The following is a 17,013-nucleotide window of genomic DNA, read 5'->3' as shown; positions in this document are numbered from 1 at the left end:
TTTTCTGGTGTCTTTCTCTTTATCATTTTTTATTTCTATTTTTAATTGTGGTAAGATACACGGAACATAAAATTGTCCATCTTCACCATTTTTAAATATATAATTCAGTGGCCTTAAGTACCTTCACATTGTTGCACAAGCATCTACCTCCAGAACAGTTTCCATCTTGCAAAACTGAAAATCATACCCATTAAACAGTTACCACCCCCTGCCCCACGCCTTCCCACTGTGGTGGTATCTCATTGTGGTTTTTATTTATGTTTCCCTTATGATTAATGATGTCGAGCATCTTTTCAAGTGCTTATTGGCCATTTGTGTATCTTCTTTGGAGACATTCTATTCAAGTTCTTTGCCCAAATTTTAATGTAGTTTTTTCTTGTTGAGGGTTTTGGTTTTTATTTATTTACTTATTTTTGGATAACTTATATAACACTTGTCTCTTCCTGAGAAATGTCATGCTAAAAAAAAGATACCATTTCAAGATATAACATGGGTGTAATTTACATAGAGTTGCCAATCTGGCATTTTTTATCAAAGATAGATCACAAGCCTAGTCACTGAACAGTTTAAGCATTTATCTTTCTTACGTCTTAAAATGTAAGGATTATGGTAGACATAGAGGCCTATCTTATTTACAGGTACTATTTGAGTGTCTACTCGAGATGGCAGATCACAGGTTTCACATACAGTGGGAGAAAGAAAAAAAAATTGCTGAACAGAGGAAATAATATGTGGTTAAAGAATTCTTTCTGGCATTCTTTGCATACCAAATATTGCTGAGGTTAAATATTGTAACTACCTTATAGTCTGTTATTTTGCAGTCAGGGGTTGCCTTTATTTCAAACACAGATGTTGCAAAATTTAACTACTCAGCTACATTTAAATAATGTTACAATGATAGTGTATATTAGTAAAGGCAAATGTGAATGTAAGAATTTTTTGTTCTCTCCCCTGCTGGTGGGAATTTCCAAAAAGCAAAACGGTCATAAGAAGTAAAGTGGAAAACTTGGGCCATATTCTATAATATCACTGAACCTGTTCTGCCTTTGTTTGTGTTTTGTTAGGAGTTGTTTTTATCGGTGTATTATGACTATTTTTTCACTGGTCATTGTGATTCATTTCCCTTTATAGTTTAGTAATTACATTTGTGAAATATATTTTTAACACCTAATCACCATCAGGGCACTCTTAAGAGATGTAATTAGAAAGACCATCAGACATTCTGTCTTAAATGTATTGCTAATTTATTACTAACTCATTTTTTTATTGCAACTTGCTATTGGTATCATGAATGGAGCTTTAATTATAGAGAATGGTCCTCGCTGAAATGGCACTCCCATTGATTTAAGTGTCTTCTTTTAATTTATGGAGTATTCCTTTTGGGGCATTATTGTCAAACATTTTTTAATTATACTTCCAGTTACTGGAAGACAGATTGAAAGCAGGGCCAAACAATTAAGGTGTGATGAGCATAACTTTCCCTCCTCTCTACAGCTTTCTTATTCTGCACTCCAAAGCTACACCACAGGGAACGTTCCTATTAGCAAGACTAAATAAAACCCGGAACCTACATTCCCAAACCAAATCACATTCGTTAAGTTTACTTCTTTGGTGTTCCTAATTAAATTTATGATTGGATAAGTCTTGTTTTATGTACCATAACTTCTTTATATACTTAATTTTTTAAAAGTGAACTGGCAAAGCAAGTCATAAACAAGTTCGTCACAAAGACCAAACTTTCTTTAACAAAGCAGGTTGCAAAATGTTCTCTTCACCTGAAATATTAGATTGCCACATTGAAATTGACTTGGACACCATCTATTTAGATAAGTGTCCTTTAGATCAGAACCTTGAACATTAGCTGTTGGGGTCATGGTGGGAAACAACTGCTGTGATGGAAACAATATCATCATGGCTGACATTTAGGGATCCAGTTTGGCTGACCATCCCTGATGTCATTAATCCTGCTTAATCTCCCTGCTTTTTCAAGGGAATCCAGCTAATTTTACAGAACCTTTTGAACTGCTTACACAGTCATGCAAAAAGGATAATTTCCAAGGTGTTCAAATTTCAGGGAAATGGATCCTTAAATAATTTAATAAGAAAAGGAAAGCTTTGTAATGATTAAATTACATTTGATGGCACTTTTCTCTATTAGTAAGTATATGCTACTGGAATTGGAAATACAGGGGCAAGCTTGTCCCTTGTAAGGTGGTAGGTGAAATATCTTTGTATGGAATCTCAGGAATGTGGGTGCATAAGGGTAGCTCCCACTCAGGCATTCTCTGTAGTGCATAATGGCTCATAAGAGCAAGAAATGCATCTGCCTCAGTAATATTTAATGAGTGAATTTATAAATACAAAAAGTGCTCTCTTTACAACATGAGGAATATAGCCAATATTTTGTAATAACTATAAATGGAAAGTAACCTTTAAAATTGTATTTAAAAGTTTTAATTAAAAATAAATAACTAGGGCTTCCCTGGTGGCGCAGTGGTTGAGAATCTGCTTGCCAATGCAGGGGACACGGGTTTAAGCCCTGGTCTGGGAAGATCCCACATGCCGCGGAGCAACTAGGCCCGTGAGCCACAATTACTGAGCCTGCGCGTCTGGAGCCTGTGCTCCACAACAAGAGAGGCCACGATGGTGAGAGGCCCGCGCACCGCGATGAGGAGTGGCCCCGCTCGCCGCAACGAGAGTAAGCCCTCGCACAGAAACAAAGACCCAATGCAGCCATAAATAAATAAATAAATAAAAACAAAAATAAATAAATAAATAAATAACTAAAAGAAAAATATTCTTAATCACTAGAATCAGATAAATTAAAATTAAAAAAAAAATTTAATTAAAAAAAATAGTGTTCTCTGCCTTATTCCACCCCACCTCCATGTTTGCAAACACAAATGTAGAGATACATGCACAATGAATAGCAAGGTTATGGAAGAGAGGAGGGAAGTGGAGAACGCCAGGGCTGGTTTACAGCTGGTGAGCATCGGTATAACAGTGCCCGTGGTTAACAGCCAGCAATTGTTCTGACTGGTGGATGTTTAAGTAGCAACAGTTGTTAAATATGTTGAATAACAGCACAGGTTATTTCTTTCTTTAACCCATTTTGTTCCAGGCTAAGCATCTTCTACCCTAAGATATCCTTGAGATCAGAACCAAACAGAATTCCTGAAGGGAATTAAGAGAAATTGAACTGGGCAAGAGAATGAACTGTGGTCATGGGTTACTTCCATCCCAACTAGACCAGGCCTCAGAGGCTTCACTGGCAGAAGGTTGAATCCGGCTAGGGAAAACCTTTGATATGGGGCAGGGTAGTAAGTTAGAGTGTACGCTAGTTTGGGAATCTATGGTTTAAGTTTAACCAGAGCTCTTTCACTAACTTTCTAACCAATTTAAGGGAAGTCATTTCAGTAGGTTTTCAGTGAAAAGTTTGGAAAATTTGAACTTTAGAATCCCTTCCAGTTCCATCATCTAATCAAATCAGGCATATCTTTTCCTAAAAGAGGATTTTTTCAATAGTGTGTATAAGGACACAGTAATATGTATATAAGGACTAAAATCATAAACCTACCATTTTAGACTCCTGTTGGTATTTGTAGAATGGTTTGATATGTGTGTGACATTGAATTCTACCTAAATATTTTAAAGTTTGACTTAAAGAGTTACTTGTGAAAGTGGACTTTTAAAACAAAGCACCAACTCAGTCATCGAATCATCAGATTTTCAATAATCCAGACAAGTTATGGCAAAGTCCTGCCATTTCTGTTCCAATATAACAAAGAAATGCTAATAAGTCTGCAACATTTGCCTATAACTACAGTCTTTTCTGCAAATAAAGAGAAAGCAACACACCTTTCATTCACTGAAATCAAAAGCCAACTATTAGCCAAGCTTGCCTGTTCATTCCTTGAGTATTGATTGCACATTATTATTGGTAGATATAATTAGTAACAACAGCTGATTTAAATGAATTTAAAGGATCCATTGTTGCAGGACTTCTCAGAACCTTTAATATCCTAACATAAACATAAAACTTTTCCAGAAAAGAGCACAGGGTATTTCACATTTCTCAAACCTTTTCCCAGTGAACTATTCCTTCCTTTTATTTATGAGTTATTAAATAAGTGGTCACAGGGATCATGTTTTAGAGAACACAATGTGGAAAATGCTGTTTATATTAATTTTCTATTGAAGGGTCAAATAGACCCAATATTTATCTAATTGTTATGCTATCTCTGTCTGCAAAAAATGTTTTTTATTTTATTGCAACTCAGAGCCAGTATTGGAGTAAGAAAAACTCTTAATTATGATCCAATTGTCTAATTTTATATTGATGTCCAGAAAAGTGCAGTAATGTGCTGAAGTGTAATGTAGTGAGTTTGAGGTGGGTCTAGGATTGGAGTATAGAGCCCTTATTCCTTAGCCCAGTATTTTTTTTCCATTACACTTCACTGACTCCATATCTGTCATCGCTGATCTCAACAGAAGTGCTTATAAAGAACATATGAAGACGCTAATAACAATCAGGTGCATTTTAGGGTCTCCAAATAGAAGACCCTGCTGACAATTCAAATTCCATTTGTCCAAAACTGAGTTTACTTCTTTCTTATTACACGGAAGTGTATATGTAATGAATAAAAACGTGGAGTTTGGAAACAACCCACTTAGAGCTTCTTCAATATATTCAGTGATTCCCGCATCCTCGTCTTTGTTCATACTGACCCTTTAGACTGAATTGTTTTTCTCCCAACCTCTCCCATATTGAAATTAAACTTTATCTTGAGATGGCATTAAAGCACATGTAATAAGTTCATGATGTATCTTTAATTAAACCAAACAGTTTCTATCTCCCCTTTCCCTCTCACGGCTGCTACTGGAGATCCAGTACTAGAAAGTATCCACGAGCTTACGGTGCCCTTCCCTTAAATTAATTTTAATTGGCCAAATTTTATCTAATTATCCATTAATAATATCCATTTGAGTAGTGGCACACTTCTGAACTACACAAGATTCTGAACCATTTCTCCAAGATCTCTCTATTTATTAATGTTGCCCAGCTGACTGCTTAGAGACGATCTCTCTGTTTCAGTCAATAAATGTTTGTTGAGCACTTACTATGTCAGGTCATTGATGTGAGTGAAAGAAAAAGTCTTAATTTTTTTCAATATGGCATCATTTTTATTCTGCTTCACTTCTCATTTAGATTCTTCCTTTTACATTGTGTGCCAACCTATTTACCAATAAAAGCTTCCCTATTCAGAGGGTGCCAGTTTTTACCAGCTAGACTAGGAGCCTGGATTTAGGTGGGATTTTAAACTCATGATGAGCAGCAGGAAGGCACTCTGTTTTGCTTAATGTAGCCACATAAATTGGAGTTATGACCACATTATGCCTTGGCAGATTAGTTCCTGTACTAGTGAAGAATGATTTTCTAGTAGGTTATATAATCAAGGAGTTGTCCAAACAGAAGGCACTGCTAAGGCAGCAAACCATCATACCCTGTGGTTCCAGGGTTCCACAAAATTCACTTACCTACTCACTTGGATTGTATCTACAGGACCATATTAAATCGAGTTGTCTTCAAAAGAAATGTCAGATTTCAAATCTGAAACAGGCTCTAGGCCTTGGGGGACAGAATGCCACAGCTGTTTTTAGATAAGCAATGCCTTCCTCCTCTTTTCTACCCTTTGCCCATACCCCTCATCCTACCCCTTGTTCTCATAGCCAGAGAATTAAAGAAGAGGTTCTTGACAAATAATGTTCCAAAGGAGCAATTGCCTCTGAGATGCCTTTTATAGCTTTGGGCTTTGTACCAAGGCTGGGGAATATTTAAGACCTCAGAAATTCCACTTTTGCTCCATGGAGAAGAAAAAAAGAAAATTTTAAGTAAAAGGGCAGCTCTTTCTCATGGCTTGCAGGCTTAATTGACTATGGTGGGTTAGAAATTGCCATTGAGCCAAAAGAGCATTTTCCAAAGTATATTCTGTACATGGATCAATAATTGTTATTATTAAAAATATTTCTCATGGTCAAACAGGTTTGGAGAATGAAGAGTTCAAGTCAAACTAGTATTTCTGGTACAGGAAAATTAGATACTTCAAAGTGCTAATGTCTCTGGTACATCTCTAAGAGGAATATAGAAAACGCTTAGTTTCCTAGACTTCTTTGGCCATGGAAACTTTATTTTATGCTGCTTCTCCTGGGATTCCCACTATTCTATAGAGTACACTTTTGGAAACGCTGATCTATGAGAATAGACACATTATTTTCAGACACTGACGTTTCATATTCTTCCCCCAAAATAAAAATAGTGTAACTTTACTTTCCAAGGAAATCTGTTCTCTTTAAATGAAGAGTAGTCTGTTTAATCAGCATCATTGTATTAGTGATTTAGATGCTATTTATTCACAGGAGGAGTGGTTTCCACTAACCAGCACACCCCTGCAACACAGGGATACAGTTTTCTAGAGATGAGATGAGTGATGGGTGCTCCTTTGTGGATTCAGAGCAATGCATGTTCTGTTGTCCCACTCAGTAACTGAACCACTGTCCAAGGTTACCTTATTTCTGTATTCTAAACCAGGCTCCCCAATCAGGTGTTTAGATTCCATGTCCATCTGGCTTATATGTGGGCTTCCACAAGAGCTTTTGTTTAAAAAAAAAAAAAGTGGTTAAAAGACATTTTGGAAACCACTGCCCTAAGTAGCTACCCTACTGAGACAGATCCAGGGGGGTCAATTTGCTTTACATTTGGAAGTGTATTCTCCTATTCAAGGAGAATATGGATACGGAATCAGTATGAAACTGGCATAGGAGTGAAGCTTTTTGCCCAAAACTAAAGAAATAATAAAAGCAGAAGCCGAAATAAGAATCTCTTGGCTCCATAATTAGGGCTCTTTGGGTAAAGAATAATCCTCCCTGCCTTACCAAATTCTGACCCTAATTCATCCCTTAAACAAAGCAACCAATACTTACTGACCATTTACTATGTTCCAGACTCCTATCTAGGTTCTAGGGTTACAAGACTAAACAGTGTCCTTGTTGTAGAGAAGAAATAGGAGAAACATCAAAAAGCAAGTAAATAATCTGATGTCAAAGTAAGCTCTGTTCTGGTTTTCTTGGAGTCATCTTCCAGGTGTACCATATGACTGTCTGATCACAAGTTCTCTGTCTCACCTGTTCCCATTACAATTTGAAAGTTTCTAAGTTGCATTTTTATCTCCATTAGCTACTGTTTGCCTGATTTTGTCCTTTTCTACCTGGGTCCAGGTTCAACTTTCTAAGCTTAGAAAGTTAGAAAATTTCTAACTTCTAAAAAACTGAATTAGAAAATTCCTGCCTATCAAAAATTCCACATTAGTCTTTCTCTAGATTCTACCCTGCAACCTACCCATCCTTTAATCATCTGTTCAGCTAATATTAGGGCTCTGTTAATTCATTTTGGGTTTTCCACAGCTGTTACTCTTATGAACTTTCTTCATTCTTTTTTCTCTTTCTTTGAAGAATCCTAGAGAAGGTGAATTACTTCATTCCTCATTCTGGTTCTGCTCTATTTTGCCTTGTTTATCTCCCTTAAATTCTTAAAGCCCTGTCTTTCTCCACAACTCTACCTATGCGTTCTTTCTCCTATCTTCACAAATCACCATGAAACACCACAACAGAAATCCCATGTGCTGCAGCTAAGACCCAGCACAGCCAAAATAAATAGATAAATAAAAAATAAATAAAGATTTTTTAAAAAACATTTTTCTCAAAGAGAGGCATACCTACAAGGTACTGTTTAACCCTGGACAATTACAGTTGAAATTTTCTGACTAGAGGCAGGTGCAGTACAGCCCAGATATACTATAAAGTTACACATGAGGAATTTGTTAAGAGTTCAAAATAATGCAAGACCATTTAAAATTACACACCTCTTCAATTAATAGGAAAAAAGAAAGGACTTTGTTTCTTGGCTAAACCTCTCTGTCATTTCCAAGTGTTCAGTCTCAGATCTATTTTCATTCATCTTAGTTGTTCATGGTACAAATGTAAACGCGGTATGTGGGGCTTTGAAAGACTGGACCTCCCGTTTCCTAGGCCAAGATGACTACGCAGCTCCATTCACCTTAAGGGTGACAAGTCTCCCACCGCTTCTGTTGCTCCGCATTGTAATGATACCGTTGAGTCAAAACCAAGCAACTGATACTTTATAAAATATCAAGTGACATCACATATGTGACATAGATAGAACAAGCCAATTAACTGCCTAATCGCCCCATATTCACCTTCATAGAGAAGCTGTCTTCTCACTGTGCTTAGCTCTCACATTTGGAATTAATGAGCAGGACTTTCATGGGAAGAACAGATCTGGTTTTTAATTCTTACACCTGTAATGTTCCATACATCCTGCTTCTCTCAGGGACGAAATCCTAGGACTATTGTACTCAACAGACCCTTAGAAATTCATTGTATGTCTATGATTTCCTTCTTAAAAAGTAGGATCTAACTAAGGAAAACTGTACCAATTTCACAGGTATGTGAACACTTCAAAAGTCCTACCTTTCACATCAGGAAATAAGTCTCATCCAGTACTCAGGTAATAATATTCCCAATTAAGGGAGAAGAGCTCCTCCTCTTCCACCTACTTCCCCTTGCTGAATTCCTTCATTATCTGTCCTTGAACCGAAGCTAGCAATCTAGGAGACAACTTTAATTTCTCCCTTTTTATTTCCCTCCATGATCATATTGGTGCTTGTTGCTAAAGGGGGCCCTGTATTACTACATTCCTAGCCAAGGGTTTTATGCATTTACTTAAAGTTTGGAGGTAATCAGTGAAGGAAGATACAATTACACTCATTTGGATATAGGAAATGGGCTGGAGGGATGGAGACTTGAAGTAGGGAAACTGGTCATGAGGCTGTTGCTAGGGTCCTGATGAGAAAGATGGAGCTCTGAACTAAGGTGGTGGAGAAGGGAGAAGGGTGAACACTTTAACAAGATACCAAAGGCTGATAGAATGGGAGTCATGGAGACTAGATGTCAGGTATAAGGAAGTGGATGGAATCAAGGACCATCCCTGGCTTCCTATTTGGACAGTTCATGGATAATTGTGGAAGTCACTGACATGGGAATACAAGGAATCAGAAAGGGAAATATAATACATTCAAGAGAGTTCTATGCTTCCTAGAATTCATCAGACCACAAACCACCATTATTATCAAAAATAATAATCATGTGTGAGTGATTGTGTGAAGTGCCAGAGATATATAGATAGCTAAAACATAATCCTTTTCTGAAAGAGGTTTCGCATCAGGCTAGGTTGTTAAGTTGTGTACATACATAGATGAAAATGTGTGGCAGGCACACAAAGTGCCAAAAGGTGGTTTGGGTAATAAATTTTCTAGGCACTCAAAACCTACTTTTCTACCCTTATTTTCACTTCCTGAGAAGCTCTAAGCTCCAGCTAAATTAAAGTTTTGTATTCCTTATTCTTGGCTACCCCTAAATTTTTGTATTCCTTATTCTTTGGTTACCCCTAAATTTTTCTATCTCCATATCTTGTTTTTAATCTGCTTTCTCTGCCTATGTAGGTCTTTGTTTTTTAAAACCCTATTCAGTTCTCAAATTTTAGGTCAAAATACAAATCCTTCTCTCGTTCCCCCAATCAGAAACGAACCTTTATGAAGCTCTGTATTTGTACCATTTTATTGAACTTTTTACCCAGGCTGTATTATAGTTATTTTAGCACATGTCTTACATCATTCATCTTGCTCCCTGCCCCCATCCCCCCCACCATGCTCAGTTTCTTGTACTGAAACCACATCTCATCCAGCTCACCCATATTTGCATCCCTTGTAATGCCTTAGCTGTCAATACATGTATGTGTTTTCAACTTACTAGTGGGCTTGAAGTGTCAGAAACAAGGGGTAATGATCAGCATATAAGATGACACTTGAAAATTATACTTTCTCAATCTCCTGGCATGCTAATATGTAAATTGAATACAGTTTACTCTTGGGGACAAGTATATTAGGCACTGTACGATCAGGCCACTCAAGATGGTTGTTTTCTTGCTCTCTGTACATCTGCTCCACCAATCCTGCTTCTCTCACATGAATATCCAATCCCCTTAATTATAGGGCCTAATTAGTAACTGCCTACGTGCTCACCCCCTGCCCCAGCTGCTGATTTCCCTGGTAACTGAGCCAACGTGACGTCAGTTCCCCTATAAATGGTAGCTTCTTTCTCTGCCTGCCCCGCCCCACCCGGTAGTGAAGGACGCTGCCACGGCCTGCCTGCCTGCCCTCTGCTGTAAGCATTGGGGTGTCGCTCCAGGACCTTTTGCTTAAGAGTCCCCGTCCAGTAAACCACTGAGTCTCTGTTGCTGTCTCCAGGCTCTTTGGTCCCAAGGCTGGGCAGCTATAAGGCTTGCAGGCCTGTGAAGTGCAGCCCAACAACTGGTGAGCCGACCAGGAGGCCGAGAAAACTCCCGTGAGCGCCGAGATGTCGGAAAATAAGGCTGGGGTATGGAAAGTTGCAGAGGTGATCCTGAGGAGGCCGTCCACTAGCATGTGAGGCTCTGTGGCAGCTGACTGCCATGGGAGATGTCTTCCTCTTCCGTCATACTGATGACATCCTGTTAACCTTAGAGCCTTCTTCCGGTGTGAAAGTAGCAGCCCCGTGCTCGTGGCTCATCTGACTGCATGGGGATGGCTGGTGAATACAGACAAAGTGTAAGAACCTGGATTATCTATCAAATACTTGGATGTTAGCTGGTCGGGTAAGACGAGCATACCCCCAACCCACCACCCCTAAACAACTACAGACACAGGCTTTAGGGGTGTCACCTCGGGACAGGCTTGTCAGTTGGAGGTGGCCAGTTCACCAGAGGGTTTGGCTGGGGCCTGTGGCAACGGCAGAATGTCCTTGGCTTCTGGTCCAGTCTGTGGAAGGGGGCAGAGCAACAGTATTGTTTCTTGGAACAACAGCTGTGTGCAGTCTACAGTGCATTACAACAGGTGGAAGCCATTACTCGAGGTCTACGGAGTCGTAGAGTAATGCAAAAAAACCCCACTTTAGGGGCTTCCCTGGTGGCACAGTGGTTAAGAATCCGCCTGCCAATGCAAGGGACACGGGTTCGAGCCCTGGTCCGGGAAGATCCCACATGCCGTGGAGCAACTAAGCCCGTGCGCCACAACTACAGAAGACTGCGCACCTACAGCCCGTGCTCCGCAACAAGAGAAGCCACTGTGATGAGAAGCCCACGCACCGCAACGAAGAGTAGCCCCCGCTCGCCTCAACCAGAGAGAAGCCTGCATGCAGCAACGAAGATCCAACGCGGCCAAAAACAAAAACAAAAACCCTACTTTACTGGTCATGAAGTTCAGGAATGGGCCGATACAAATGCCATACACTGACATTTCCCCCTGCCCTACAGCCCCTGTGCTGCCGGGCTAATTGAAAGGATGAAGGGACTACTCAGCAACTGAAACAGAAAAATCTTCCAACATGAGGACATGTCCCAGGGGCAATCGTCCCAGTGCCGACGCCCTGTTAACCCAGAGGCAACTAGTCAACACAATCCAAGTTCAACTGTCGACCACCTAACGACTGCTGCCAAACGGACTGCTGCCAAACGGTCAGTCAGGACAATAACTTGCTTTTGCCCTTGACACAGGATCTATCCCCAGGGGAACACATAAATGACCCTAGGACTGGCAGGTAAGTCCCCAGTGGTTTGGGTTTGCTGCCTCGTGGGGAAGAGGATTAGAAAGGGATTTACAGATCTCACCTGTCTTCTACCCAGCCCCACCTAAAACTACTAAGGTAATTAATCCAGGCCCCCTCCTGGAGAAAGGCACCATCATATTAACCCTGTGGTCCATTGCTACACCCCTCTCCAGTACTCGGCACTGGCTGTGGGGACTGAGGATGGAGAGGTGGTGTGGTACTGCAGGCCAGGACGAAAACCACACGCAGGGGCGATGTGATCTCGGCGTGCTCTTACTGCTTGTATTTTGCTTAATAGTCACGATCTCCCCTGTATTGTGCCTGTTAAACGTCTTCCCTTCCCTCCTTAGTCTAAGTGGAGGGGATCTGTGGACTGGGTGACAGTGGTGGCCTCACTGTGAAGTGAGTTTGATTGGGTCCCTGTCGCGAGAGGACATCGTCATCCTCATCTGGACTTCCATGAAAAATTGACCTGACAAGCGCCTGGCTCCAAAGTTTGCCCACCTCTTGGACTCGTGATACTCTTTAGCCGCTGGTGTCTGTATTGCATGTGTGGTATTTGGTTGGAGTGTGCCTCTGTATACCTGCCCCGAGGGATATCACGGAAAATGGGCAGATCAAGATCGTAAGGGTCCTGCAGGGTGTGTAGGAGTGGAGTGTATGGTCAGGCCATTCAAGATGGCTGCTCCCTTGCTCTCTGTACATCCCCTGCTCGACCAGGCTCTGCTTCTCTCAGGTGACTCTCCAATCCTCTTAATTATAGAGCTTAAATAGTACCTGCCTATGTGTTTGCTCCCTGCCCCAGCTGCTGGTTCCCCTGGTAACTGAGCCAACCTGATGTCAATTCCCCTTATAAATGGTAGCCTCCTTCTCCCCCAAGTTGCAAAGCTTGCTGTCATGTCCTGCCTACCATCTGCTGTAAAACGTGGGATGTTGCTCCAGGACCTTTTGCTTAAGATACCCTCTCCAGTAAACCATGGATGTTTCCACCGCTGTCTCCAGGCCATTTCTTTGGTCTCAAGGCTCGCAGGCCTGCAAGGTGCAGCCCAACAGGCATACAGTGTAGTTACTAACTTAAACCTAGCAGAATATGTAAAACCTAAAAGTGGTACAAGGAGTAGAGTGTTAGACGCAATGATAACCACTCACCTCTAGTTGAAATAGTTTTCACACAAATCCCACTGATGAAATGTATATATTTAAAATTTTTTTCACCCCTTTATTTTTCCTTGTGTAAAATTACCTGCAGAGTAACGAAAAACTCTTATTTGTGACAAAGCAGCCTGTTTCTGAGTGTTGCGCTCTTGAGTAGGACTGGTGACCTCTTAGGGAACAAACAAGCCTTCCTATGGAATAAATTTATTCTTAATAGCAACTTGACGCTTGAAGAATTTGTAGGAAAGAAAAATACTCAAGGCTGCAAATAAGACTACTTAAATAAAGGTTGGCTTTTGATTTCCTGGAAGGCATAGCTATTAATCCTTTACAAAGCACAGATTTTATTTGTTCATGTCCATTGAGGTGACTTTTTTGTGGATGTTTCCATGGAAAATTTTCAGCAGTTCTTTTGATGCCATGTGTTAATTGAAGTCCACATTGATTGCTCTTGATTTCTCGGAATCTTTTATGTCCTGATATGTAAAGGGGGCTCCAAAATTTCTTAATGGGAGAACTTTAGACAACAACCAGACAACAGTCTTCCTGGCTGAGAGGAAGGGCAGTGGAACATGCTGCTGCATTTGCCTCCCAAGCTTACTGTACTTACATGGATTGTATTTAGGGTGTCTTTGGACATTGATCTTCTTCAAGTCAAATAGACAAGAAAAAAAGGCCACAGTCAATAGTAGAGCTGTATTAATTTAAATGTCTTTGTTACTTTTATATTTTTCTAGGTCTTAGAAGACCGTCTTCAAAAACCCAAAATGAAGTTCACATTTACACGCTGGTGCTTGACCCTCTTCATCTTTCTGAATGTAAGTGAAACAAAGTTATTTTAAGCTATGTTAATCAAGAATGCTGAAGTAGTATGATTATGATTGGGCATTTGCAAGGGTAGACATTGTTCTCCAGAAACCAAACTATAATTTTCTTTAATGTTTTGTTAACAAATCTCCTCTTAATATTATTCAAGGAAAACTTACTAACATTTCATACATGTTAACTTAATTTTAAGGGAATTTACATTTTGTAATGTTATATGTCAAAGTTTATGGGAATGATTGCTAATGTAGCCCTTCTGTACCTGTTTGAATGAGGATAGTTTATTTTATTATGTAAGACTGTCATGTTATTTTAATCTTCAGATAAAGTACAGTATAATTTGCTAAAAGTAATCCAGTACTTGGAAATGTAGGTACCTTCATGCTGTTCGAAATAAATCTTAAACAAGAATATTGTAGAAACTACTGGAATATTTTATTTCATCTGTAAATGTCTAAGCCTTATGTCATACTCTATAGATGCAGAAATATTGGTATATTTTATTCATACTGATATTGTTATTCATCTCAAATGAAATCCTATGTGATCAACTATATGTAAATATTTTTAAATTTTATTTCATAAAGCATATAACTAGACATAGATAGAAGAAATGATAAAGTAACTACTAGATAATAAGAAAGTTTGAATATTATCCAGTCACCATTTTTTGTTTTTTGTTTTTTTACAAAGACTATATAAATTTTGGTATGTTTAAAAAAAAAAAAAAAAAAAAAAAAGTAGGTCACTTTTTCCAAAACTCTTACCCTAATACATTTTAAAATTCAAAGACTGAAAGAATTTCATATATTTGCATGAGCATGACAGGTGTCTTATGGTTTGTGGGCATTTTTTTTTTTTTACTAGCAAACATGATTGCATAGGGTACTTAAATGGCTTTGTGCTCTCTTCACTAACATAAATTTTGCTTCTGTCTGTGTTTGGATTACCTATTGGATTTGGAGGATTTGTCCATAAAAAATTCGATACACCAGTTTCCTTCTAAAATACTCATTATGTTCCACATTGATGCTCTCTAGAGAAAAGGAAGTTTTTAAATGACGTTGACTTTATTCTAAAATGTCACTTCTTAGATACATTACTAACCACTACCAATATATTTACTGAATTCTACCTATCTGATTTCCAAATGGCCTTTAAAATATCAGTTTGTGTCACCGCATTCCATTAGCCTCATCTACTTTTACCAAAACTACCCACTCACTTTCTCTTCTTACCTGCAGTAATACAATAGGCTTAGAACAGTGCTTGGCACTTAGTGAGTGCTAAAAAGATGGTAGTGATTACAGTGACAACAATGATGAAGACATAATGCTTCTCAGAAGAACCTACTTTATGTTGTTGTTGTTGACTTAGCCGTATTCCCCTATTTGTGTTGAGTTTATGATAATACACGGCAGTTTTGTTTATATAATGCTCAGGTAGAAAGGACACAGGACACCAGGCAGGCATCTGATCCTACCTGGAAGAAGCAGGGCTAACACTTTACAAAGCTCTATTTTATCCTTTGTTATTTTGAAAGATACAAGTAACTGAAAGCTACAAATAATCTGAACATAGACATTATCATTATTAAGAATGGTGACGTGGAAAGTTGTTTACATCAGCTTGTGGATTCTGGATTCATAGTCCTGTTAGAGCAGTTGTGTCTGGAGCAATCAATAGGAATGTCTCCCTTCAACCCAGTAGCATGGATCCCCACATTCAGTAGGTTTGGACCATTCCTCAAAGTTCTACACAGAACAGCTCTCTACTTGTTCTGTCTCTGTACTTCTAGAAACCACCTGTAACACACAAGGAGGCTGATTGTCTTACATCAAAGTAGGAATTGCTTAAACACACGGCCATTCAAATAGATTGCTTTACTTCTGGACCCCATGATTGGTGTGGATGAAATTTTCTAGAATGTAAGCTCCATGAGGGCAGGGACCTTGCCAGTTTTGTTCACTGCTGAATCTTCAGAACCTAGAACAGTGCCTGGCATGTGGGAGGCACTCAAAGTATTAACTGAAAGAACAGTGATGTTTCGGCTGCGGACTACAGCTGTCAGTGGCAGCTTGGTGGTCGTATGTGTGGCGCCATCTACTGGAGCCTTTAGGAGTGACATCGCATATACGGCGGCTAAACTGTTACATAGGACAACAATTAAGAGGTGGTTTTTGTTTGATTTTGGAAGAATCATGCAAGATGGCTTGAATGCAAAACTTTGAATTTCAATCTTTATTCAGAAAAGCAACATGCCCTTAATGTCTCATTTCTATCTGCATGTGAGCATAAAATTATATATTTACATTCCACAAATACATAGAATAAACATAACACTTATGATAAGTGGAATGTTGTTTTTCACATTGCTTGGTGGTTTAATCACTACTGCTTCTATTTTACCTCTTTACTGCTGAAAATTATACCACCTCACTAGCAATTTTTAACTGTAAGAAATAATCAGCATAAAGTTAATGATCAATGAACTTTATGAAATTTACATGTTATTTTAAGCAGTAGTAATTCCATGATCAGAATTATATAGATGTAATGGCTATATATTTATATCTACATATATCTGTATGTTATATACATATATAACAGAATGCCTCAATGTATATTTTATTTTCCGAAGAAAATCACTGAAACATTCAGCTACCACTGGAAAAATTGCACCGTCAATGCTCAAACATGAACCAGACCAGGAGCAGCCTCAGATTATTGTGGCTCTTCTGAGGACAGAAGTTCTGCTTCCTCATTCCCTCAGTGTTGAAACAATCTCTGCTGGACCAGGTTACAGGAAGTTCACTGGAGTTTTGTTTCAACATTGAAGGAATGATAAGATCGATGCGACTGTCATCTACATGAACTACACCTACTTTTTCAGATGGTCATATCTCCGCTATTACTGGTGTTAAAACTGCATTAAACCAAATAACGTTGTCATTGAAAATACAAGTATAGGGTTTCCACTTGGCTATTCTTGCACATACTGCCTCCCCATGGGCTCCATGAATTTCCAACTAACACAGGAACATTTAATTGGTTGCTTAGTCCATTTAAAAGTAGAATTCAGAATGTTACTTCTGGAAAGAATGTCAGACTTAAGCAAAGTAGTTCCTAATGTCTAAAATATCTAATTAAGTGACAGAAAAGATTTATATATAACATCATATTACATCTTCTAATTTGATTTGAAGGTGGTGGGAAAATGACCCAGAAATAATATCAAATGATGATTTTCATATCAACTCAAGATTCTAAGAATAGAGCCACAAAGAATCAAGTAGATGCATAAGCTGAACCAAT

General features: G+C 38.9%; 1 protein-coding gene across 1 annotated transcript in view; it reads left to right on the top strand.

The window, feature by feature from the left end:
- Positions 1-17,013, top strand: part of CALCR (calcitonin receptor) — a 138,590-nt gene that overhangs the window by 66,796 nt on the left and 54,781 nt on the right. The window contains exon 3 of the mRNA XM_036864425.1: positions 13,611-13,691. Within this exon, the coding sequence (XP_036720320.1) occupies positions 13,611-13,691 (81 nt within the window). The remainder of the gene's footprint in view (positions 1-13,610; positions 13,692-17,013) is intronic.

The sequence above is a fragment of the Balaenoptera musculus genome, chromosome 9 (genome assembly GCF_009873245.2).
Source record: "Balaenoptera musculus isolate JJ_BM4_2016_0621 chromosome 9, mBalMus1.pri.v3, whole genome shotgun sequence".
Classification (NCBI taxonomy): Eukaryota; Metazoa; Chordata; class Mammalia; order Artiodactyla; family Balaenopteridae; genus Balaenoptera; species Balaenoptera musculus.
The sequence above is the reverse complement of the archived record's forward strand: the minus strand, read 5'-3'. Positions and strand labels throughout refer to the sequence as shown.